The sequence below is a fragment of the Gallinula chloropus genome (assembly GCF_964237585.1).
Source record: "Gallinula chloropus genome assembly, contig: HAP1_SCAFFOLD_269, whole genome shotgun sequence".
Lineage (NCBI taxonomy): Eukaryota > Metazoa > Chordata > Aves > Gruiformes > Rallidae > Gallinula > Gallinula chloropus.
The window spans coordinates 107,270-132,570 of record NW_028168454.1 but is presented as its reverse complement, the minus strand read 5'-3'; the positions used below and the strand labels follow the sequence as shown (position 1 = coordinate 132,570).

The following is a 25,301-nucleotide window of genomic DNA, read 5'->3' as shown; positions in this document are numbered from 1 at the left end:
GGACTGAAATGAGCCTTAAGGAGGGATTGTACCTCCAGGTCTGCCTCAGAGTGATTTTTCTCCCCTGTATTCCCATTAGATCACGTTCCACCCCTTAAATCTTTGCTTTTGCGACAACAGTTTCTCACAGGCATGCCACCTGCTAAAAGCAGGATGTTAAAAGGAAAGTATACAATATATATCTGGTAAGAAATAGATCCTATATATCCAACATATTAGTTTTGAATCAATAAGTTTGATTTTGTCCACAAAGCTTCATGAACTAGTTAACCTCGCAAACAATCACATGTATTCTTAAAGGTCTTCCTTGCTGCCTTTACTTGTCTAAATAAATAATGTTAACTTGTTTTAGTTTAGTAGTATAAAACAACACACACAAGTCTATGCAAAACCAAAAACTTTGTCTTCTCTCATCTGTGTGTCGCGGCACTGTAAGCTGTTCAGGCCCGAAGAGCAAACATGTTCCAGATGCTAGAAGAGATCACGGACAAAAGCTTTAGAGGTCTGTTTCCTGCTAAGGTGACAACTCCCTGAATAGCCAATGCAGATCCCTACAAAGCTGCTACTCCACTTTCTAGCCTGTAAGATGGTAACAGCAGCTTTAACTAGAAATAAGGAAAATAAAAGAAAAGAATAAGAAAAAGAGAGTAGAAACTTTCTGGATAGACATTTTGGTACAGTTTCAATTTCAGCTCCAATGTCTTCTGACACACCATTCCTAGAAGTGACCCAGGAGAGCCTATCAAACGGAATTTACCCTCTGCAGTCTGCAACTCATAAACCAATAAAAGCTGTTTCTGGATGTTAACAGCATAAGAGTAGGCGCTGAAATTAATTACAGGCCTATATTCAGTCCAGGGACAGCTGCATTATACAGGTGTACTGTTTTCTGATAATACAAACCTTCAGAGAATGGCTTTTGTGGTTTATTATGATAGGTGTAAATTCAGTTTTGCATGACCTTGCACGTTAAACGTGATTAATATGGCACCCAAAAAGAAAGTAATTTTTAGTACTGAGATGCAGTATAGAAAAAACTTAAGGGTTTTATCCTACTCTTGAATAATTACTACCAAAGCTGTTCCTCATGGGAAGAATTTGCCTTTTTTTTAACTACATACCATATCTCTAAAAACCTATAGATCCCTATGTCACTGTTTGCCTTTAATGGCACTAGCAATAGATTAATAATTGTCCATAAACATTTAGTGACATTATTTTTAAACTTAAAATTCTCTCAGAAGCAAAAGAATATGAAACACTGCTAAGAACATATTTTTTAATTAAAGTTTCATAAGGGTAAAATACCTTTTCCTCAATGTATTCTTAACATCCAGAAGACAACATCCATTTAGTTGCTTTTGATACCTCTGGTTACATCTAATAGGCACTCATTTTCCAGTTCTAAACTGGTCTGAAAGTTTTTCACAATTAACAAAACTATCCAACAAGATGAATCTTCTGAAAATGAGAATTTCTTTCTGCACAGAAGTTATAATTTATTCAAGCCCAAAATATTCCTCACCTGTTTGCTGCTGAATAAAAGATTGCCTGCTACAAGACAGTCATATAATCAGTATGACAGACCACTACAGATTTCAATTACTGGATCATGATCAGTGCCTAGAATAAAGAGGGAAATTTTGTAGAAGAAATCCATAGGAAATAAACTGGACTGACAACTGACTAGAATTCAGTTTTGCTGAAGTGATACTGAAATAGGGAGAAGTAGCAGTACATTGATTAAGTTTCAAACTGCTGCATTACTAATACTGTCTCATGAACCTGTATGCTCTGTTATCACCATGGCAACATGATCATCAGAGCAATCCAGAGAGCATGCAACACTACAGACTGTTCATTTACATTTGTGATAGACGCTGAAAAGACTTAGGATTTAATAAGCCCAAATTCCCTCTAGTGCACAGAGGAAAATGAAGCCCAGAACCATAATTGAAGTTCATACATAACAGTTATAGGAAAGCAAAGTGGAAGATATTCTCAGTATTTTAAATACATAGGTTTATCCTAGATTTTATAGTAAAAATTTCCACCCTCCAAAATTCTTATGACCCATTATTACTAGAAAAAGTACACTGCTAATCTCTCATGCTGTATCCAAACAGAAATGCTATTATTTTCATGTTAGTCACATCTATTCTGCAGCTAAAGTAGTCTTCAGATTCTGGACTTTAATCTTCACCTTTAAAATCTGAGTAGTTTGCTCAAAAATTCAGATTTCACTTCATACCAGACTTCAAATACTCCCTAATCTCTGGATATTTATATCTCAGTTATCATGATGCATACATAATAAAAGGCTACAAAGATCTTTAAAAGATCAAAATGTACGTCACCACGCTCATAACTCTGAGCGAAGTATAACACAGGTTTGCATCAATCCCCTGGTCACTACCTGCATTTTCTCTCCTAGCTTGAACAGAGCTGCAACAATCACCCTTTAGTGAAAGGAGGACACTCAGACGGTCATCCAGTTTACAGCATGGTTCCACATAGAGGTGCACCAGCACAAGCCACAGAGCTACAAATTAAAGTAGGAATAAGCAGCTAAGAAAAGGTATACAGGAATTACAGTATATAGTCTTCTTGGCATAGGCTATCAGACTTAGACATACAGTATTGTAATATGCAAAAAAACCTGTTATACTGGTGGCTCTTTAGGTTTGAGCAAGCAATATTTCACTCTGAATAATGATAGAGAAAGGATTCAGGCAGACACAAGTGAACTTATTTGCAAAACCACATTTTGGAAAAAAAAAACCAACCCTAAGGAATTTATTTACAATTATGATTAAACATGTTTTTTTCTAAAGAAAATCCAACCAGAGTAGGGCAGTGAGCTGGGATGAAGATGTTGACTGAATGACACAACTTCACAGGACATGATTATTTGAACACTACATTTTCACAGATCTTCCTGCAAATCATCTCTTTTGAGAGATTTATAATCACGGTACTGTAAAAGCTGTCTGTGGAGAAAACTTGAGAAAAAACAGTAAATAACTTTTTGAGATTTCAGAAAAATATATTTTAATAACATAAATTGTGTCTGCTAACCTAGACTTGTGTACTTTATGAAACGAAAATTACAGAGACTTCTCCATCAGCCACTACACATAATGCTAACTAAATGCCTGCGTTCAATTCACAGCAACAGGGACGAGGATGTCTGGCAAAATATGAAGTTCTCTGTTAGGGCAGGAGTGGAGCTCCACATGGGGAGGAGGAGAGGAGGATCATAAGAGAAAATGGTTTGCTCTGAGGTGTTTTATTTTTTTAATGGCAGTTATTCGCAACGCCTCATGAAACTGAAATACCACCATAAATCCCGGAGAAAGAGAGAGAAATTAAAAGGCATAGAAGCAAGTGAAGCAGTCAAGGGCACAAGACAAAGATATCAAATCAACTTCAGCACAACGTACATGGTATGTAAACAAAGATGGGCTTATATGGCATGTGTACATACATGGTAACACTGACAATTTAGCAGTTTATATATTAACTGGAATTCGAAGCCAGAGTAATCAGACATGCCAAGTTTATCAAATCCATCAAACTGAACCCAAGCAAACACTCAAAAATAATACAAGTAGTAAAACCAGATTAGGCAGTAGTAAGCAGCAAACACTTAAATGTAATTCAGAGCCATTACAATGTACTCTTGTCTACAGTCATCAGTTCTGAACAACGCGGAAAAGTAAAATGCCATCATTTTCCAAATGTATAATTACAGCAGTTGACAAAGCTAATTGCAAAAGAGTATCACCAGCTCCAGTTCCCTGCAAACTAGAAACTTCATGGATAAGAATGTAATTATTATAATTTGTCAAGTTCCTGTGCCATCAGCTGCACTACCAACACAACACGTGTTGCAGAATGCCTGCAGAAACAGACCTTGAACCCAACTACTACAGTAAGGGAGATGATTTCTAGTACAAGCTGAGAGTACATGTGACAAAAATATTTACTAGAGGAAATCCAGCATGTAAACATACAATCTGAAGAAACGAAATTCAAGTCAGCGCCAGACTGTACTTGTAATTTCTTTTTGAACCAGCATATTTCTTGGCTTTTATCAGAACATCATGAACAACACCTGTATTACTTCAACCAAAAGTCAGGGAAACATGAAAACAGAAAGCGATGCCATAAAATCAAATGCAAGATTGGCCACCTCACAGTTTTCTGGTTGGCCTAGAATGAATCAGAACCTTACGCCATAACTCTCGCTGCCATGACTCATGTTTACTGAAGTCTCCACTTCTTCCCACAAATGCTAAAATACAGGGAAAAAATCTACTTCCTTACTGAGATGCTCTAAGCACTAAATATTACATTTATACTACTATATGGTTTCAAATAACATTGAAGACTGTATCTAAGCCTCCCCATATAAGAAGAGATAAGAAATCACTGCCCTTTTATTCATTCACTTTCCCTGCTACAGCAAAACAGTGCCCCCTTTAAGAAAAGAGCCCAAAAAACATGCCATCAGATGCTCAAGGATTTTTAAAAAACTGAATTACCTCAGTAAAATCAAAAAATAATGAAGTATTTTTTATGATACTAATCTTGCAGAACACATTAACAACTTGTGTCAAGGGTCTGACGCAACTTAGTACCAAAAATGCATTAAACACAACTGCCTTTGACTAATAGATATTTTATGTTAAAGGATAACTTCTAATTCTGCCAGGTGCAACCAGGCTGGTAAAGGGGCAGGAGGGCAAATCCTATGAGGAGCGGCTGAGGGAGCTGGGGGTGTTTAGCCTGGAGAAGAGGAGGCTGAGGGGAGACCTTATCACCATCTACAACTACCTAAAGGGAGGTTGTAGAGCAGTGGGTGATGGTCTCTTCAGCCAGGTGACAGGAGATAGAAGAAGGGGAAATGGCATGAAGCTGTGCCAGGGCAGGTTTAGATTGGATATTAGAAAAAACCTTTTTTTAATGAAAGAGTTGTTGGGATGTGGAACAGGCTGCCCAGGGAGGGGGCTGAGTCACCGACCCTGTATGTGTTTTTAAAAAAGGGTAGATGAGGTACTTAGGGATATGGTTTAGCTTAGGACATGAATGGTTGGACTTCATGATCTTCAAAGTCTTTTCCAACCTTGTGATTCTGTGATTTTTCTAAGCAGAAGGCTGGTAAACAAAACAGTTTCTTGAACAAGTCATTACTAGACTGATAAGAAAAGAACAAAGTAGTGTATGGAAAAGGTGTAGTTTGCTGCCTGTACAATGTGTACAAATGACAGGGGATATCACAAAGCCTGTACCAGCTTGAAAGTGCCAAAGCAACAGGTTTCTCTACTTTATATTCACAGACAACACCAAAAAGGGCAGGAAGTCATCTTTGCTGTAAATGCAGCAGTATTTTTATTTCTATTTGCAGTAATTGTACATCTAGGACATTTATGCAGTACCCAGTCATTTCATACATATCATTCTATTTATTTTTGGTAGCTGTACTGTGCATACACGAGTGTATGCGATAAAATGCAAGATGAATCCATGTTTTCATTTCTAGAGGAAGGTTTCACATGAGAAGCACTGTTGTTATTAAACTGTTACGTGAGTGTTCTTGTGCTTTCCAAGTGGCAAAAATTCCTATATTTGCCATTTTCTACAAAGATATGATGTTTGTTCTTAATTCTCAGTAGGCAGGTATCTCACCAACTTCAATGGGAACTTTGACATAGGATCACTCACAGTGATGTCATTATGACTCTGTCCTGAGATGTCAATTATTTCCTCAAGAAATAGATTCAGACATAGCACAGAGAAGAAAAATCTGTTAGAAAAGAAATAACTTGCATATACAACACTAAAATGGACCACAGTAAGAACTGAGAAAATAACCTTTCAAGGCAGAATGATATGTATTTTTGAAATAAAAGATGACCAGTACAAGTTCACTCAATAATCATCTGATGTTTAAAGGAGGAAGTGTAGTCCCTCTAAAGAAATCCCCCCCCCCTTCTTTCCAAAGCTTAAAGTGTTCAGTAAGATCCATTTTAGGAGAACAATAAATTACAGCAATTTGAGGGCAAAATATGGACAGGAAGGAGAAAAGAGTAGTCGCTCCTTTCCTACTTTCCTTCCATTTTCTGATATAGTAGTTAGTACACACTTTGGAGTAGTAAAGGGGACTCAAAGCAGGGATCACTTATTCTGAGTGCTCACCTAAAGGGGAAAAAAAATAGGAGAAAAAAAAAAAGGACTTCCAGCTGAACACTCTAAAGGGCATTTACTAGCAACAATGATTTCAACTCTACCCCTTCAGGCTTCAGTGGAAAAAGGACCAAACAGCCCTGTAGTCACACTCTTCCTCTAGTATTGTTTCCCCTGCCTGCTTATGTCCCAAAATCCACATGGATCTCTATTTACTTGCACATTTTAAGTTGTAACAACTGTTTTATTTTGCCCTATACTACCAGTCTTCCCATAGAAATATTTACAAATGATAATTCAAAAGTTCTCAAGCAATACCCCATAAAATCTAACGTGTAACATCAGGTAACAATTTAAATACATGTTCTGTAATAGCTCCAAATTTTTATTTACACTACACATATTTTTCCCTACTGAGTTCTAATCCTCTAATGTTAATGTAAATTCAGACTTCTCATATAAGAAGTTGAAGGGTTTTCAAATATTTTACTAGTTCTTACATACTGATTTTAGTTTTTTCCACAATGTAACTATCCATTTAGAGTCTGGTCTGAATTTCAGGAGTCAGCAGGATGATTCTTGTTGATTTCAGCCATCATCTGAGCAAACCAAACCAAGGTAGCATTACTTAGAACCTGAAACACAAGTAGGGCATTGTCTAATGAAAATCATTTCTTCTGGTGGGTATTGAGCAGTGGGTGGTGAAGAATTTCAGTAGACACCAGTGATTACACTGCCATAAATACCCTATCATTAATCCTGTTCCTTCCTAATAGTAATTAACTAACTCTGACATCCTGCTTGTACTCAATTCTGTTCTACTTTACATTCCCTTCCTTAGGTTTTTATTGCATCCCTGCAATACGGCTTACTCCTATCTCCAAACCTTTCCTCTCCACTTGCTCCTTTCCTCTTTTCTTTCTTCAGAGTCACGAAGCTGAAATCTCAAAAGCAGCACAAAGTCTCACCTGACTATCAGTTTCTTAGTAAGGGTAACATGGACCATAGTTGACGTTAGTTACAGTACTTGTCTTGGGACAGTCAGAAGAGTTGTGCAAAAGGTACAGCACTCAGTTCTGTATAGAATACAGAATATTCTATAGAATATAGAATAGAGTCAGGCAAGAAAAAGTGCACTTTCCCATGAAGCTGATGTACACCAATAGCTTTGCAATGGCTTGTAAACCTCTAGTACTCACCAGTGCATACCTCATAAGCTGTGCCCAAATCGCTTGGACACTAGTGCTGAACCAGTATTTGTTCTTGCAAATAATTCATCTCCCCTACAGCCTGAGACATTATAAACTCTCCTGACGCTTCCGCCGCGTGCTGCCAGCAAAGAAGAGGTTGTATTGCCTTGGGTCCTTTAATGGGCAATCATTTCCTCACTTGCAAAACCAGTCCAAACACAAGGCGTAAATCTTTTGTCAGGGTTTGTGGACTTAACTGGGGAAAACCTATCATCTTCTCTGTGGAATGAATTACATGTAAAGCCACTGCAAATCTCCTCGGGGTTTTAGCAGCCTCAGGAATTTGCATTACACATCGCTGCCACAGGCACTTTCTCCTCTCCTCCGAGTGAAGAGCCCACCAGCTCAGTGCTTAACAGAAAGCTCTTGTAGGAGCAGCATCCCCCATTCACTAACACATGACATGGGTCTGCTCAGTCGCCTTCAGAGTTCCTCTGCTCCTTTCTCACAGCAACAGTGGGCCGATTCCCTCCTCAGTGCAGGGCAGTTACACTGGTATGTTAGCAGACAGTTTCACTGTGAGGTCTGTTAGGAAAGTGAGGAAGTGAGTGGGGTTTTAAACACAACAGTTAAAAAAAAAAATAAAATCTACTTTCAGTAAGTGGAGCTGATGGAATACTATGTTTGGGAGTGAGTTAGGCTGAGAGCAGTGCTGGTCACACACTGATGTTCTAGCTGTTGCCAAGCAGTCAAGGACTTTTCAGTTGTTGATAGGTCACTGCTAGCGGGAAGGGAGGGGACACAGCCAGGACAGGTGACCCAAGCTGGCCAAAGGGGGTATTCCATACCAATGATGTCATGCTCAGCAAAAAAGAGGGGCAGGTGGGGGGAGGAGCAGGCAGCTCCAGGACACACATTTTTGGGGACCATCCAGTTTCAGTGCAGCTCTGAGCTGTGCGGCTGAGTTGTGCAGTTTGCTGAGACACTGCCTTGTGCACCACCAGTTTCATGTGTTTTGCTCTGAAGTCCTGTCATTATTATTATGTTTATCTTTCTGTTATGCCAGTAAACTATCCTTCTCCCAACCCACAAGGTTTTGGTTTCTTGGGTTTTGCTTCTCCCTCCCTTTCCCCCTCCCTGAATTCCCACCCCCCACACTCCCTCCTAACTAACAAGTGGCTGCGTGTTGCCCAGTTCTCAGCTGGGGCAAAACCACGACAGTCAATGAGAACACATTGTCCTTTTCAAAATCAAGTAAATGTGGTAAATGCTTTATTCCTTATGAGGTGAACAGAAAATGGAAACCAAAACAATAAAACAATAAAACAACAAACAAGTTCAAAGTATCAGGAAGGTGAAATGGGGATTCATAAAGAAATGAGACTTAACTACGGGGGCTCTATTCTTACAATAAAATAACTATCCTAAAGAGTATTTAGTAAACGAAAAGACTGAGAAAAAGAACAGGTGCTGTGGAGTGCCCGTGGGGGCTGGTGTTTGCCCCAGCTGCTGGTCCAGGCCCGGCTTCGATGGCTCCGGGGTCTCCCTAGTCTTGCCGGTGGTGTGGCCTCTTGGGGTCTGAAGCGTCGTCTGAGGACCCACTCGCTCTCCTCTTCGGGGGCCGCCGTGGTGAAGAGGTGGAACTCCTGCCGGGTGATGACTCCCTGCCCTGGGCAGCCATGGAGGAAGCTGCCACCTCCTGTCCCAACTCCTCCAAGGACTCCTCCTCTGCGCTGGTGTTGGAAGACGGAGTCACCACCGGCGAGGGGGCAGGAGTGGGCTGTGAGGAGGTGGTAGGAGTCTCCTGCGGTGAAGGAACAGGACTTCCCTCCGGTGATGATGTAGGAGTCCCCCCAGGGATGAGGGCAGGCACAGGGCTGGTGGCAGGGCTGTACTCCTGATCTTCAGCAGCCTCGTAGAATGGGAAGCCCATGTGCAGGAGCATCTGCTCCCTGCAGCTCTCTGCAGCGACCTCAATGAGTTCATTGACAAAGTTGGCTGTCCGGTCGTGCAGAAAGGGCTGCAGGGTACGGACCATGGACACCTCGTCCAGTCCTTGGCTGCACAGAACGAAGATGACGGTGTTCTTCAGAAGATCTGCGTCCCACCACTCAGCCCCAGATGGCAGATGCTGGTTCAGCCAGGGGAGCAGGGGCTCCAGTGTCTCCTCAGACTGGCGGAAATAGTCTGCCCAGTCCTCAGGTGTAAAGCCAGCCACATCTCTGCTGGGTGCCGGCTCCTCAATCTCCTGCTCTTCTTGGTCATCATGGTCCTCCAGTGGATCTGATGGTGGTGGCAGATCCAACTCCAAGAAATCGTCCTCAGACCGCAGGGAGAAGCGGACGGTGTTGACCTGCTGCCGGCACAGGGCGCACGATGATTTGTGTTTTGCCCACCGCAGGACGCAGCCCAGGCAGAACTTGTGGCCACAGGGTGTCACGTAAGCCATGTCACCTGGAGCACCCTGGCAGATGGGGCAGCTCCACTGTTCCTCCTCTGTTGCCATGTTGACTTGTTGCAGCGGGCTGGGGAGACCTGCACCGCAGAAGGGAGAGGGGCCACAGTCACTGGCTGTCCCGGGAAGGGGAGAGGAGGAAGCAGGTCCCTGGCCCCTGGCTCCAGAAGGACACCCTCCCAGCTCCCCAAGCCCCACAGCCCACCCCATGGCCACCCCATAGCCACGATTCCTCACACGGCTCACCTCCAATGCCAAAAGCACACCACACAGTGTCCAGCTGCCTCAGCCAGGCAGGGCTGGGGAAACACACCGCACGGCTCTTGAACGGGCACCAAAGCTGCCAATGGCAGACACCAAAACACCCAGAGAAGCCTGGCTCGAGCCTCCACACCTCGCAGGCACGCTCAGTGGGAGTCCAGGCACGAGCCAGACTGAGCCAGGCTCTGCCGGTGCCCCAAGAGAACCACCCAGCGACGTGACGTCACATCCCACTGCTTGCTGGCATCACAGTGGGCCTCCTGCTCCTGGCGATCTTGCACAGGGTGGCACTGGCCCCTGTGCGGATTGAAAATGTCATTTCCATGCTCCTGGAACTTGGAATATGGCAACACGTTTGATCAGAAGCACAAATAGTCCAGGGCTGACCTAGCTGAGGCCAGACAGATGAGAAGAAGCCATCAGCAATCTTTGCTGCCTAAGAAGCCACGTTGGGGGGAAACTCAAACAGAAGGCAGACTGTGCACTGGAAAAAGTCTTGGGTTTGGCATTTTTCCCTGCCTGAAGCTGATGCTCATACTGGGTTGGAAGGGACCTTTAAAGGTCCTCTAGTCCACCCACCCTGCAGGAAGCAGGGACATCTTGCCTAGATCAGGTTGCTCAGAGACCTTGAGTATCTCCTGGGACTGAGCCTTCACTACCTCCCTGGGCAACCTGATCCAGTGATGTAACACCCTCATTCTAAAGAACATTTTCCTAATTTCCAACTTGTATCTACCTTGTCCTGGTAGTGCCCACCACACTCCCTCCTAAAGAACAATCGTCTGCGTGGGGCTCAGCTCTCAGCTGGGGCAAAACCAAGACAGCACCTCTTAGTGATTTCTGGCCTGCTGCTGGCTTTCATGAGCACCACTGAGAAGCTGTACAAGCCTCTAAGGAGACAGGACCATGCAAGATAGTTAAGCTCTCCTGTACCTATCAGCCAAGACAATTCCTGCTCTGCTAAATGCATGGTAGGAGGCTGGAGGCGTGAAGGAAGGAGATGTTGCATGTTTCCTCTTCAAGCACAGCTCTGAGGGAACACAGTTTAGCGTTCACACTGAGATTGTCTCCTCGGGGTTTTAGCAGCCTCAGGAATTTGCATTACACATCGCTGCCACAGGCACTTTCTCCTCTCCTCCAAGACCGTGGCTGTGTCCAAGCCTAGAGAAGAGCCCACCAGCTCAGTGCTTAATAGAAAGCTCTTGTAGGAGCAGCACCCCCCATTCACTAACACATGACATGGGTCTGCTCAGTCGCCTTCAGAGTTCCTCTGCTCCTTTCTCACAGCAACAGTGGGCCGATTCCCTCCTCAGTGCAGGGCAGTTACACTGGTATGTTAGCAGACAGTTTCACTGTGAGGTCTGTTAGGAAAGTGAGGAAGTGAGTGGGGTTTAAAAAAAAAAAAAAAGAAAATGTACTTTCAGTAAGTGCTTGACAAAGCAGCTATCTGTGGTGCCAAAAGACAATGGACAGGAAATGGAAGGGAAATTTTTAAAATTATTAGTAGTGATCACAGAGATCTGTCAAACAAGCTAAGGGAAACTGATGTGCAGCACTGGGCCACTCACTATCAACGTGCCTCGAGGCTTAGTGGATATAAAACTGAAACACCAAGTGAAGTCGAGACTTGAAAAATCTAATTTCAGATATTCACAGAATCCTAGAAGAGTTCTGGTTGGAAGGACTCCAAAGCCTATCTAGTCCCAACCTCCTGTCACAGGCAGGGAGATCCTCCACTAGCCCAGGTTGCCCCAAAGCCCCATCCAACCTGGTCTTGAATACTGCCTGGGAGGAGACATCCATCCACAGCTTCTCTGGGCAGCCTGCGCCAGGGCCTCCCCTCACAGGGAGTTATTTCTGCCTCATATCTAATATAAATGCTCCCTCCTTCAGCTTAAGGCCGTTCTCCATTGTCCTCTCTACTACAGTCCCTCATAACCAGTCCCTCTCCAGCTTTCCTGTAGCCCCTTCAGGTACTGGAAGGCTACAATTCCCTTGCTTTATCACCATGGTGTTGAAATGAAGTATTAAAGGATTACCATATAAAGGTGGAGGAGGAGTCAAAATGCCTCTCCCTATCATTCTCTTTCCTACATTCCAAAAATGCAGAAGGAAGAAATTATTAAATGTGTAAATTGAAAACAAAGCTATGCAGACAATGCTAGCTGGGATTTTGTAAAACACAGGGGAAATAAAACAATTCCTAACCTAGAATCTAAATCGACCCTCACTAGAGTGTCTGGGAACATTTTTAAAGGGCCCTGAAGATAAAGCTTTTAGAACTGAGGATGTGCTGAGAAACTGCAGGTAGCACTAAACCCACTCACCCTGGCAAGATGCAAGGAGATGTGTGGTCCAGCATTTCCCAGTCTGTAGGAAGAGATCCTTGCAGGCAAGCATCTTGTTTACTGTGTGCCTGGTCTCATCAAGCCTGCATCTGATTATGAGGCATGTGGACAGGTCTTCACAGAAATTGGGGTAGAGAGGAGAGACTGCAGGACACGCTGGCCTGAAGAACAGCACAATGAAGGAATGTATGGAAGCATTCTTACATTACAGCATTGGGAATATAAAATCCAGAGCAATGTCGTAGCCTCTGCTGAAATGCCTGGTTATCAGAGGGAGGAGGAATTAGCTGTAAGGTGCTGCTGTACAGAGGAAAGTTTAAATTCAGGGACAAGGGGCTATTTTATTTTTGTTGAACACCCTCTGTCTTCATCAGGAGGAAGGAAAATTATTGGCAATGATGGATGAGATCGTTGTAGCACATACCAGCTGAGAAACAACCGGTGAACATGAAGAACATACTGCAAAGCCTGTTAGAACTGTTACATGGAGTAAGACTGTGATTAAAGGAAATTGGGCAGCAATGGTGGTGAGGATGTTAGTATGCAAAGGTGCCTTGGAGAGACCCAAAGAGGAATTAAAACAGTCCTGTTTAGGATCATAGACTCACAGAATCATTTTGGCTGGAAAAGATCTTTGAGGTCAAGAATGAAAACTCTGTGGGAGTGGATAAAATGTGAGCATACCTGCTGCCTGTGTGCCACACATCACTTGGGAAACAGGTGGAGATTTTTTCCCAGCTGTTGGGTACAGAGGGGAAGGAAAACTACAGCTGCTCATCCTGATGGCTTGTGGGACATAACACAGGCTCAAGCTGAACTTACCATTGGCCACAGGCTTGAACTTAATTGCTCCTGAAAACAGAGTGTCAAAGGCTTACACAGTTTTAGATTGCAAATTAATTAAAGGATTAGCAGGGCTTTATTTTTCTAGGTGGAAGCTATTAAAAATATGAATTTGCATAGATGATCAGCTGGTTTAATATAGCTAATTATTGCATTAATGCAGTCTTTGCTTAAGTAAAGTACTGCAAATAGAGCGCAATATACGGAGATGCCTTCAGTGAGCCAAAATTAAATGACATTAACTCAAAGTATGCACAAGACATAACTAAGGAGAACATAAACACCACAGATACCAACCAGCTGGGAAGAGGGGAAGTCTCCCTGGACACTATGCTTCTTGCAATGTGACAATCTTAATAGCTGGGAGCATTCCAGCTATTCCAGCTGGAAAAGCCAGCTCAGCGTACCTTGGTGTTGTGTACTTGGCTTTCTTAAAACTTAGTTACTTTGGAGTTTTGAAAAAAAATCCCAAATTACAAGCCTTATCACTCCCTGGAGATATGCTTTTTGAATAGGCTGACTTAAACTCTGACAAAAACGCTGTTTCAAGGTCTTCTCCTTAAACATCCCCCCCACTTCCCTCTTTGCTTGCTCTCACTGAAGCACTTGTTTTTCCAGTGATTGCAATAGAGAAGTTTGAGGCACACAGGGGGGGCTGACAAGCTGCCTGTTAGCACATCCAAGTAGAGATCTAAGGAACGATCTTTAGCCTTTTCACTGCTAAATAAATATTTGCCCTGTGTGGTGTTGTCCCCTGTGGTGGATCAACTAGAGAACAGACCTTTTCCCTTCTCCTTTCCTCTACAGCAGTGGGAACCTCAGCTGACTAAACAACCCAGTCCTCCGAGGGCACAAGCCTGGTCCTCCTGTCCCGCTGGATCCTGCAGGGAAGGGACATTGGCATTCCCCCACCCACAGCCCCCCTACTCCCAAGTGATGTTGTCCAGCCAGAGGACCAGGGCCCTGGGGGAGGTTGAGCGTCCTACTCAGCCATGTAAAGGCAAACGCCAGTCCCCCACCCTGACAGACCTACCAGCAAAAGGAGGTCCCGTATGGCAAATTCAGTGGTACCTGCCTCTAGCCGTGAGCATCACGGTGCTGTCATTTCCCCTTCCCCAAACTGAGAACTAAAAACATGTGCTCACACAATACACGAGTCACTCTGAAATGCTCTAAGGTGACAGTCAATTTCTAATGCTTTACGCAGAGGGGAATATGCAAAGAGAAATATTTCAGTATGTAGGCAGAAGGAAAAGCTCAGCACTTGACTGAAACTTTTTATTTTGTGTTACGTAAGAGTGAGATAATTATATCTAGTAATCTTCCTGGTATTCAGGACACCGAGTTTTAAGTCACCCTGGATATTTGGATTATTGTAAGTAAAAAGCAATGTTGATTTCTACTTCTTCATTGCAGATTGTTTATTTAAATTTTGCTGTGTTTTCCAATCCCTTCTTTCCCAGGAATCACCGATTGCCACAAACAAAGACCCAAACATTAAAAATACCTTTAAATCAGAAGTATTTTTCAGTTTTGTTACTAGGGGCAACTACCAGTATTTTAAATAAAAATTACCTCATTTTATAATACCCCCCAAAATATTGTTACTTAGAAGGAAACATCTGGAAGGAAGGCAGTCAAAATTTTAAAAATTCCTTGCAAGTTCAAAAAATATATTTGAAAACTCTGCCTTTTAATGAACATTATATAAATATATATTTAAAAGACAGGCAAAGCCCTCTATTTCAGGGCTGAACTTTATTCTGTGATGAACCTGTGCAGGGCTGAGGATGGAATAAAAACGCCTTCTCCATCATGAGTGATGAGAACACCTCTGTGTGTGACCCACAGAGAGGAGAGGGGCCATCAAACTTATCTCCCTGCCCTCCCTTGATGGCTTAGTTCATCCTCCACAAGCTGCGATGTCAATGACATGAATCCTATGACCAGGCACCACCTCCATCTCCCTGTGACTACTTTGGGCAAGATGCTCTTGATCACACCTCTGAAGGAAAGATACTGCTTGTAGTCTGAGTGCTGGCCATCCACAGCAACAGCACAAGAGCTCACTGCAGCACTCAGCCTTGGGCAAGCTCTCTTCACCTTATGTCTTCTACCTATAGCCAAAGCATCAAACCAGTGCCTGCTCACTCCGTTTCCTATTGCTGTTCTTAGAACAGTGAATTATTCCTAGATTTCTGTATTTGTCTTTATCTTGCTCACCCTTTATTTCCCCTGAATAGTATCTTAGGCCTTGTCATCCTTTTCTTTACAGCTCATTTATGACTTAATCCAGTTTAGTCTCGGACAAATAGATTATTTCACAATTAATAGCATGACCTGCAAGGACTCACATCTTACAAAACAAGATGTTTCAGAAATTCTTCTTTTTTTTTAATTAAGAGAACATCCTTTGCTTCCTACTTGTCTTTACGGCTAGGCAAGGAGAAAAATCTATAATGTAATTAAGGAAGTCATCAAGCTTGTGCATCAGTAGCTGAGGAAGAAACTAATATACGGTTCAAGGGAAGGATTTCCACACCAAGTGTGCTTAGCCATGTACAGTGACAAATGAAGCATTGTCAAAGTGAGCAGAGTTCTATAATTTTGGTAAGAGAATTTTTAGTACAGGACTGTACCAAGCTGGGTAAATCCAGAGCTTCTCCTAAGCAGAGCTACAAAACAAGGACCGTCAACAGCACTGGACTGATGTGGTTCTAAGACCCAAATAAGTGGTCTCACAGCTGAATCTTATGCTTACCTACCAGCTGGACTGGTAGGTCCCCCAGAACTGAATTGGGATTTAACAAACATTTGATTTGGGTTCAAGTGTCAAGGATTTTGCAGGGAGGTGTGAGGGAGGCTTTGAAAACAGATGGGAAAATGATGCTGTGATGGTAAATTTCCGCTTGCTGTGGCCTTTGCGTTTAGGAACAATTAAAAGGTGATGAGAAGCATCCAGTCCATTCATGGGCTGTAAAACTGGAGAGGGGGAAGAGGCAGAGGGCTCAGACTTACATTTCAGATTGCTGTCCAAGACTGGCAGTGCTGGTGCTAAGATTTTGAAGGAGACTGCAGTGGCCACCTGGGGTGAGAGTGGGGAGGAGGCCCTCCAACAGCCATTCTAGCAGTGTGATCCAGATTCTGGAGCAGCGTCCTACTTCTCTCAGTGCAATGCAATCTACCAAACTCTTATCTCCCTATGAAACATGCACTTATGTCAGACCTGCAAGAAATTCAAATAACTGAGTTAAATTCTCACTGAATTTTACATATAGTAGAAATATTTGGATGCTTTGCTTTCCCACAGATTTGAATAAATAATACTTTCATTGCAGTGAACAGACTTAACTGCAATACCTGACTCAGATGACATTTCAGTGATCTTTAAATTCATTTATACGGGTTGTAAACTTATGTGGTAGGTAAATTAATGTAATTTCTATAAATACTTCTGGAAAACTTTGTGATACATGGGAAAATCCTCTTGAGAGTTACTTCAGTGAAAGGCACTGTGTGCCAGTAAGAAAGGTAATTGCTACTGGTAATGTGTTTTACTTTGGGTATTCTATAATTACGTTCTTACATAACCAAACACAAAAAGGCAGTGACAAGTGTACCCAGCCCTCTCTCGCCTTCTCTTCCATCAAAACCATCTACCAGTTTTTGTTGCTAACCTGTGGCACTGCGGTTTCTAAAGGCAATAACATTCCAGACAAGATGCACAAAGGCATTAAAATTTATATTTCAAGAGCAGGGGAGAGGAAACAGTGGGAAAGCCTAAGGGAGTGATAAATACTTCAGGAAACCAGGTAAAAGCCATCAAGTGCTAAAGTCTTTCAGGGAGACCATACCTTTATGTATAGTACAAATCTGTATTTTTCACATCAGTATTACATCTTACTATTGTCAGTAACATGCTGGCACAGGCAGGAGGAGCCAACACTGTGCAGGTTCCCAAAAATATTCATATTTTGACAAAGATATTTAGACATTCTTTTCTTGAAGGCGACCTCCAGAAGAGCACAAATTCCCACTACAACCAAGCATGTTCTGTGTATGGATCACTCTTCTTTAGTCTTGCAGCTGTCAGCATGAAAGATCCAAACTTGCTGACTCAGCACTGGGACAAAAGGTTTATTTCTCTGGTTTAAAAACTGGGCACATGTTTAGGATTGTACCACCTACCAAAAACCGTACTTCAAACTGTCTTTATGATGAAACTTTGTGCGCTGGAATTGAAAAGAAAAGAAGAAAGGAGAAAAAAAGGAAAACACAAAAGAGGCTTCTCATCTTTCCATCTCTTAGAACTCCTGCTATGACAGACACGCAAGTCCCAGCTTACAACAGCAAAAAAACATGGAAAAAAACCCCAAACCTCCTACAAAATTAATGCCTTTGCAGGTTTTCCAGCAAGCCTTTGTTTCTTTATATCCCTCTAGTGTTCTGTGCTAACAAAGGCCAAGGAATGTCTGTCTGGCTGCCTGTCTAGACTACACCTAATCTCATGCTCTGCAAATGTACCCAAGTGAGGTCTGAACTCGTCACATCCCAGAGTCATCACACTCACGTGGCACTCACCCTGCTAATGAGGGTGGCTGCTCCACGTCATCAGAAGAAGCTCTAGATGAAGTGGCATTGTACTGTGTGATTCATTACAGATGTATCCTAAAATCAGCAGCAAACACATGTAACAATAGTACGCCATCTCTTCATAGTGCATCCTCAAATGGTTGTAACTTTTTACCTATCTGCTAGGAATCAGCAGAGAATAAAACAGTGGCTTTAATAATTAGCCTGCACATCTAGAAATAAACCTTACTGGGATAGCAAGATAAACTCTGTTCTTGAACTGAGCAGGGCTAAATTCAGAAGTTATTTCTAATACGATCGCAGGCATTAAGAGAAAAGCCTGCTGTAATTGCTTTGCTCTTGATAGTATGAAGGGGCCAGTCCATTTCTCCATCCTTAATTGTATTTCTCAATTCTTTTCAGACTTCATACAGGTGTAGTGGGTATTTTTTTCCTTGTCAGAGGCACAGTTTGAATGCTCCCCTGAGGGTAAAGAGAGTCTCACTAAAGGCACATTTAGCACATATGGGAATTCAGTAATGGCTTATTTATTCTCTTTGAAGACTGTGGTCACAAGTCCTGAGTTCCAATGCACCACAGCTGTGTGCATTAATAATGGAGTATTACACTCATTGTGCTTCACAACATGTGGCAAAGCTAAAAACACTTGGGCAACAACACCTTAAAAAACTGCTTCCTTCTTCAGCTCTTCTGATTTACATCAATACACCACACACAGCAGAAGCAGATGCTTGTATTAAATAGATGCTGCTATTTGAAGCAGACAAACTATATATTTTTTTTAATTATGCTTTGTCATCTGAACTATCAGGAAAAGATCTTTGGTGCAGGTTAGCAATTGTTTTTCACAGGTAAAAAAAATTACAAGCTTTTCTGCATGAAGTTCTCTATATTGGAAAGGCTAATTCAATCCCATGTGATATCACTACTTCATCTTCATCTGACATGCATTATTCAGAAAAAAAAATATAAACTGAAAAAAATTAGAAAGGTTCAGCTGTCTCCAAGATTACAAAACCTCATTTCATCAAGACTATAAAAAAGACTAAAATAAAGACTATATTTTATTTAATTTCTTTCCACTTTTTTTTTTTTTTTAAACACAACAAAGTATTTACCAAGTTTTAAGTGTCTGGACATCACTGTCCACTTTCATAGCAAGTGGTTATGTTTATAAAGGAAAATCAATTGGATATCACACTCAAAATTTAAAAAACATCATTTCTGTTTTTAAACGTTTCCCAGCTTTACTCTGCATTTGACAGAGCACAGGGGATGTCAGTTGCATAGTCTGAATTGCCTTTTTCATCTCATCTTATGGTACTCCAACATTATTTAGGGTATGTCAGTCTTCAGACCATGCCAATATCAGAAGCTGAAGCTGAAAAAGAAGCAGGTATGCATAAGAATGAAGAGGAAAACCAGTCAATGTGTGTTTTGTGCTGCTGCTTTGAGAACTACTAGTTGCACCATCTCTCCTATCCAGCCACACACTGTTCATAATTCATGGTGCATGTTAGAGGGTGATCTACAAAACCAGTGATTTTTAAATGCATTAATACTAGAACAAGCAAACCAAAAAAGTCTCTTTATGGCAGTCATTTACCAGTTGCACAGCAGTATAGCATAGTCAAGACAGCTACATTTTTGCAACACAGAGGGATTTTTATAGAAATTGAAATGTGATAAATTTAAAAGACATTATTTTATTTTAAAAATATTTGCCAAATTATTTATCAACGTAATTTTTCTCTTGTTTTCTAAACATATTAGAAACCAAATCCAATGCCACTAGACTTTTTGCATTAAAGGAAAAGGGTGAAAACACTTCAGGGAGGAAATGTGGAGTGAGAAAGATACAATCAGGAAGTGGGTGTGGAGCATCATATCACAATGCATCATCTCTTATCTCTCAAAAGGCAGAAAAGTCAGCTTAATGCACCTATAATCTGTTTGTCTTCAGATCTGTATTTTGCATCCCCAATATTTTCAATCTTTAAGCATGATTTGAAGACTAAAAACTGTCCTTTCTTTCATCTTCAGGTTCACACATACTTTTCCATTTCTGTAGTTCCTGAGAATCATTTATCTGCCATACTTCAGCAAAGCACTTTAGCCTTTTCCTGGAAAAAAGGGGGGTGGGGGGCAAACAAATATCAGTCAGAATGTGGAAGTATTTTTAAATTAAACACATCAAACCTTGAAAGCCCTATAGTCTTATGCAAAATTTTATACACAGTCAAAACCAGCAGTTTGCACAGTTTAAAATGTTATGTGATCTTTAAACAATTAGTTAACATTTCCAAACATATTTATTCCAGCTCTGTCAGTCAACAATTTAATTTTATAGCTAACTTCAGAGCACTAGAAACACTGATGAGATGAAATAGAACACTGAGCAAGAGCAAAGGCAACAAACAGCATTGTAGTTTGCACTGTTTAATTTTCAGCATTCAATTCCAACAAATGTGCATTAGTAGAACCATAAAGAGGTATTTTCAATATAAATGAGTAGACACATCCTTCTGTGTTCTTTTTTTAATACTTTTTGATTTAAAAAGAGCTGACACAAATAACAACAGGATGTTTAAAATAGGTTAATACATTCCTGATGACAAAGATGTCAAGACTGGATGGAATTACACAGTGGATTTTCTTAAATAAAATGAATGTGTTTTAAAAACTAAGACAAGACAGCTAGCCTGTGGGTATTGTTACACCACAAGTATACTGCTACGAAGAGGTCTGAGTTTTATTCCCAAGTTCATGATAATTTTTATTTCCTACCACTGATATGTCATACCAAATTCTGAATTTGTTAATGCCTCTTTTGAGGAGAAGGTATAGGAAAATACTCTGGCATTTAGATGACATCATGGTAATAAGGGAAAATAAACAGGAATATACAAAAGCAAGTATTTCTATAATGACCTACACGGGAGAACTGGAAAAATTAATACAATCATTTATACTCTTTGAAGTCATTGGACATAATAGTTGTTTGTTGGGATTTTTTTTTACTTTGTCATTGACTTGAGCTCCAGGTTTATACAGCTGCATGAAGTTCCCTACAAAGTGTGTGCAAAAGGTCTCCAGGGAAGGAATAACCTGCTACAGGTCAAATCTGATGAATTACCAACTGATGTGCCTTGGATGTCCCTTGTCCCTCACCCCCTGTGTAGCTCACTGTCCTTAAAGGGAGAAGAGAAAGCGTCAAACATCACATGGTGTAAGCTAGTCTCAGAGGCAGCAGGTTACCCACATCTGATGGACTGACCCCAGCCCCCATCCTCTTGTGTTGCTGGGGGAAGAGGGAGAGAAATGGGGGGTGGAGTTGAGCCTGGGAAGATGGGAGGGGTGGGGTTTTAAGATTTGGTTTGATTTCTCATTACCCTGCCCTGTTTCAGTTGGGTAATAAATAGGTGCATTTTATTCCATGTTGAGTCTGTTGTGCCCTTGGTGCTGATTGTGGAATGGTCTCTCCCTGTCCTCATCTCACTTCTGAGACTCTCATTATATCTCCTCTCCCCTGCCTAGCTGAGAAGGGGAGTGATAGAGCGACTTTGGTGGGTGTCTGGCCTCCAGCCAGGGCCAAACCACCACAAGTACAGAAGCAAATTCTATACCAAAATCTAAAATAGAGACAATCGCTTACCTACCTATTCAAAAGCTGAACAACTGGGCACAATTAAGTCCCTTAATTAAAACTGGCTGGTCAGCCCTCATGCTACCCCTCCATGGGCACTGTAAATCAATCTTCTAATGACATCACTGGATAGTAGTTTTACTGCCCACAGGTTGGAGACACACTAGAACTCTGTGCCCTGTCCAAGTAATATGCTAGCATGATTTTCACAGAACAAAGTAATACAAGCTAAATGTACATATAGTATTATTTTGCATCTTAATTTTATTACACAGTAACACTACCCTTCCAGCTCATACTCTCACCTTTCTGGAAAACATTTTTTTTCCTTGATTTTAGAACCCCACATAACAACAGAGTCAAGTCACTGCTAGTAATTTGTTGTTTTACTTTTGTCAATTATGGGCTATTATTTCCAATTAACAGAAGCCACCACATTATTTTTCCCACAAACTGTCATGTATCATCAAAAGAATTATTTTGCTTTTTGAAAAAGGGATAAAAACTGGTGTTAAGCACTAAGCACTGTTCAGTTTCAAAAGAACTGCTTGCACCTACAAATAATTAGTACTCAAAATTTTCTCATACAAAATTATTCTGTCAGGATTAGTTACAACCACCAGGCAACAAGGATGTTAATTTATTATATTCCTGAAGGTTTACTGATAGGACTGCCACTGAAAACAACAATAACAAAAAATTCAGTGGAAATTAAAATGAATGCTCGCACATACTTATATCTAAACTATATATATAATGTTACAGGTTTTATAGAGGTGATACTATTTGACACACATAAGAATTTTCATAACTAGTCTCTATATAAAGTGCATAAGCTCCTAAATGAAAAGTGGTTAGCAGAAAGATATTAAAACGCCCAAACTTTCAGTAAATTTTTGTGTGTTGTGTCGGGGAGTGGGAGGAGGAGGTAAACAAAATAAATTATAAATTATTAATACTTTAATTAAATCATAAATACTTAATTTTTTAAGTTAAACTGAAGAATATTCATCTATATTGTATTATGCAAATACAAGTTCCACGGAGAATAATATCCTTTCCAAATTAAATATATTAATATTTTCACTATCGCTGGTAGAACAGAAGAGATACTAGATGTGAGTTATATTCTAAATATTAAATATATGTTTAAATATTTTCTCTGAAAACAGAGAAAATACATACATGAAAGCATACATTACGTATTTAGCATAAGAAAAAGACCCCCCACAGTTTATTCCTAATGTTAGCTCAACATGCATTTAGTTTTTTCCAATCCTGTTTCAGAGAGCAGCAATTAACCTCTGACATAGTATCTACCTTTTAAATCTAAAGCTTTGATTGAAAGAGATAGCACGATTTCCCTAAGATTTTTTTTTTTTGAGGTTTGTTTCACTGTCTTCCCAGAAAAGTAGAGGAGGGTAGCTGAAGTAGTTCTTACTGTACATTTTTTAATGCATACTGTGTGAAATGTTCTTAAATTCATAGCTGAATATTCATTGAGGAGAGGGGAAATCACAATTGTTCTGACCTTTTCATATTCACTATCCTCTCCAACTCCTTTGATTTGTGAGCTGCCTTCTTCAAGATTTCTTCAGGAAGATCTGCCAGTTTGGCAACATTTAGCCCATAACTCCTTGCAGAGACTCCTTTAGTGATTTGATAAAGGAAAGTGATAAATTCAGGATTCTCTTCGTGTTCAAATCCTAAAAAATAAAACCAAAATGAGAAACTATTATGTTAATAAAACACAGCAGACCAAAGACTGAAATGACAAAGACTGTGGTCTCATTGCCATTCATGCTTCAGGTATGATTTATTCTGTTTTACCTACCCATTGTGAGAATGAAAAAACTCTTAAATAGATGTTTACCTGGTGTCTTTTTTAGCAGACTTATCTCTGTGTGTCAAAAACTGTACGTCAAACTGATTAATTATGTTGCAACTGGGACACTCCATCTCATGTCTGCTAAGCAATGACAGTGTCAGTAACCTATCAGTCAAGAAGTCCATAACCACACCACATTAAAAAGCTTCCTGCCTACCAGGAGGCTGAAAGCCATAAAAAATGCTTAGAAAAAAATACAAGTTGGGATGGTGGATCCTCTGCTAGGGGGTTTTCTACAGGATGAAAAGGTACAAATGTAAAAGACATCATTATAGGTCCTATGACTCCTTCCTTTTCCTCCTAAGACATCCTTGTTGCAACTCTGCACAAGCCAGGCCTTGTGTAAAGACCAGAAACTCTACAACATCATTCACTACCATTCACTTTTCTGTTTTAAGATTGCAAGATTTTGGAACAATGGACATTTCCATAACTGATAATGACTCAAGGTGAATTGAGTTATCTAAGTCAAAGATTGGGAAAAAACATGCCATAAAACTCACCTTAAATGAAACAATTAAAATGTTAAGACAACAGAAGCTAAAGTTATAGAGTAAGAAACACAGATGCATTTTTGCTCACAGGCTATTGTGTCTCTCTGTAGCAAAACTGTAAAGACTACATATAACCTGAAGGTTCAGGTAAAATAACATTTAAGGTAGAAATGCTGAAGCAGGACATAAACATGAAATAAGACAAAGTGAAACATAAATGATAGGGCTTTGTGGACACAGCTGTTAAGGACTAGTAAGTACTGAATGTTGGTAACATCTCAGTTGTATCATGGGATCAAAGATCAACACTCCAGTTAATGAACTTTGTGAGCAAAGGACATGCTGATGCTCATATCAATTCTTAAATATTCCTAAGAAGAATTCAGGCAAAGCAGGAAAACCAGAATACAAGCAGAATTGTCAAGCACCTGATTAAACCTGATACATCAAGAAAAAGAAAAAAAAGCAAAGGTATGGAGGGAATTCCTACATCACAAATCTGTTCTAAGTTTGGATGCCATGTGAGTAAGACACATGTAGTGGATAAACCCTGTGTGAATTTTCGAAAGGTATTTGACAAGAGCCCTGCATCAAGTGCTCCTCTGAAAACTAAGCAGCCATAATCTAAAAGGAATGCCTTTGCATTTGTATATAATTGGTTAAAAGATAGGAAACTTACAGTAACAGTCAGTTCTCACCATGAAGGGTGATCATCACTGCAGTTAGAGAGGCTCAAGGTACTTGTCAAACAAGGAAAAGGGCTAAGCAGAGAGCTGACAAACTTTACTGAAAATACTAATTCAGAGCAACAGTGACAAGCATAAATGCTGCAACTCTTCTGCCTGGCAAGAGCAGAACTGGATGCAATTATGATCAGCAATCTACAAAATTAGGCATGGCACAGACAGGAAGAACAAAGATTATTCCTCTGCCTCTTCCAATTCAAAGAACTGGGACCACCAGGTGAAGCTACATGTTGTTTCAAAAGAGTTTCAAAACAAACAAGAGGAAGTTGTTCTTCACACAATGCAGTGAAAACTGCTTACACAATAGGATGAAGATGCCAAAAGTACACATGCACACACAGAGAAACTAGACAACCTTGTTGAAAATAATAAAAATCAGAAAACCATCTAGCTCTTGAAGCCCCCAAAAGAGCAAATGTTTGCAGACAGTGAGATCTTCTAGAGAAAGAGTTAACACACATTTGATCCCTAATCCCTCCTCCCTAATCCTTTGTATTCATCTACTGTGAGTTACCAAGCTGTGTGACTCTTTTATCTGACCCAGGTTACTGATTCTTGTATTAAATGTGAAAGAGAAATGGTTGTACAGTTTTCAAGCCCTCCAAAATCTCTGTATAGGCTGATATTCTAGTGAATTTGAACATGTAA

At 40.8% G+C, this 25,301-nt stretch overlaps 1 protein-coding gene across 1 annotated transcript in view; it reads right to left on the bottom strand.

Annotated features, from left to right (window-relative positions):
- Positions 1-19,730: 19,730 nt before the first annotated feature.
- Positions 19,731-25,301, bottom strand: part of LOC311204449 (DNA mismatch repair protein Msh3-like) — a gene marked incomplete at its 5' end in the record, with an annotated part of 47,729 nt that continues 42,158 nt past the window's right edge. The window contains 2 exons of the mRNA XM_084280873.1: positions 19,731-20,002; positions 23,057-23,231. Of these exons, the coding sequence (XP_084136999.1) occupies positions 19,894-20,002; positions 23,057-23,231 (284 nt within the window). The 3' untranslated portion in view covers positions 19,731-19,893. The remainder of the gene's footprint in view (positions 20,003-23,056; positions 23,232-25,301) is intronic.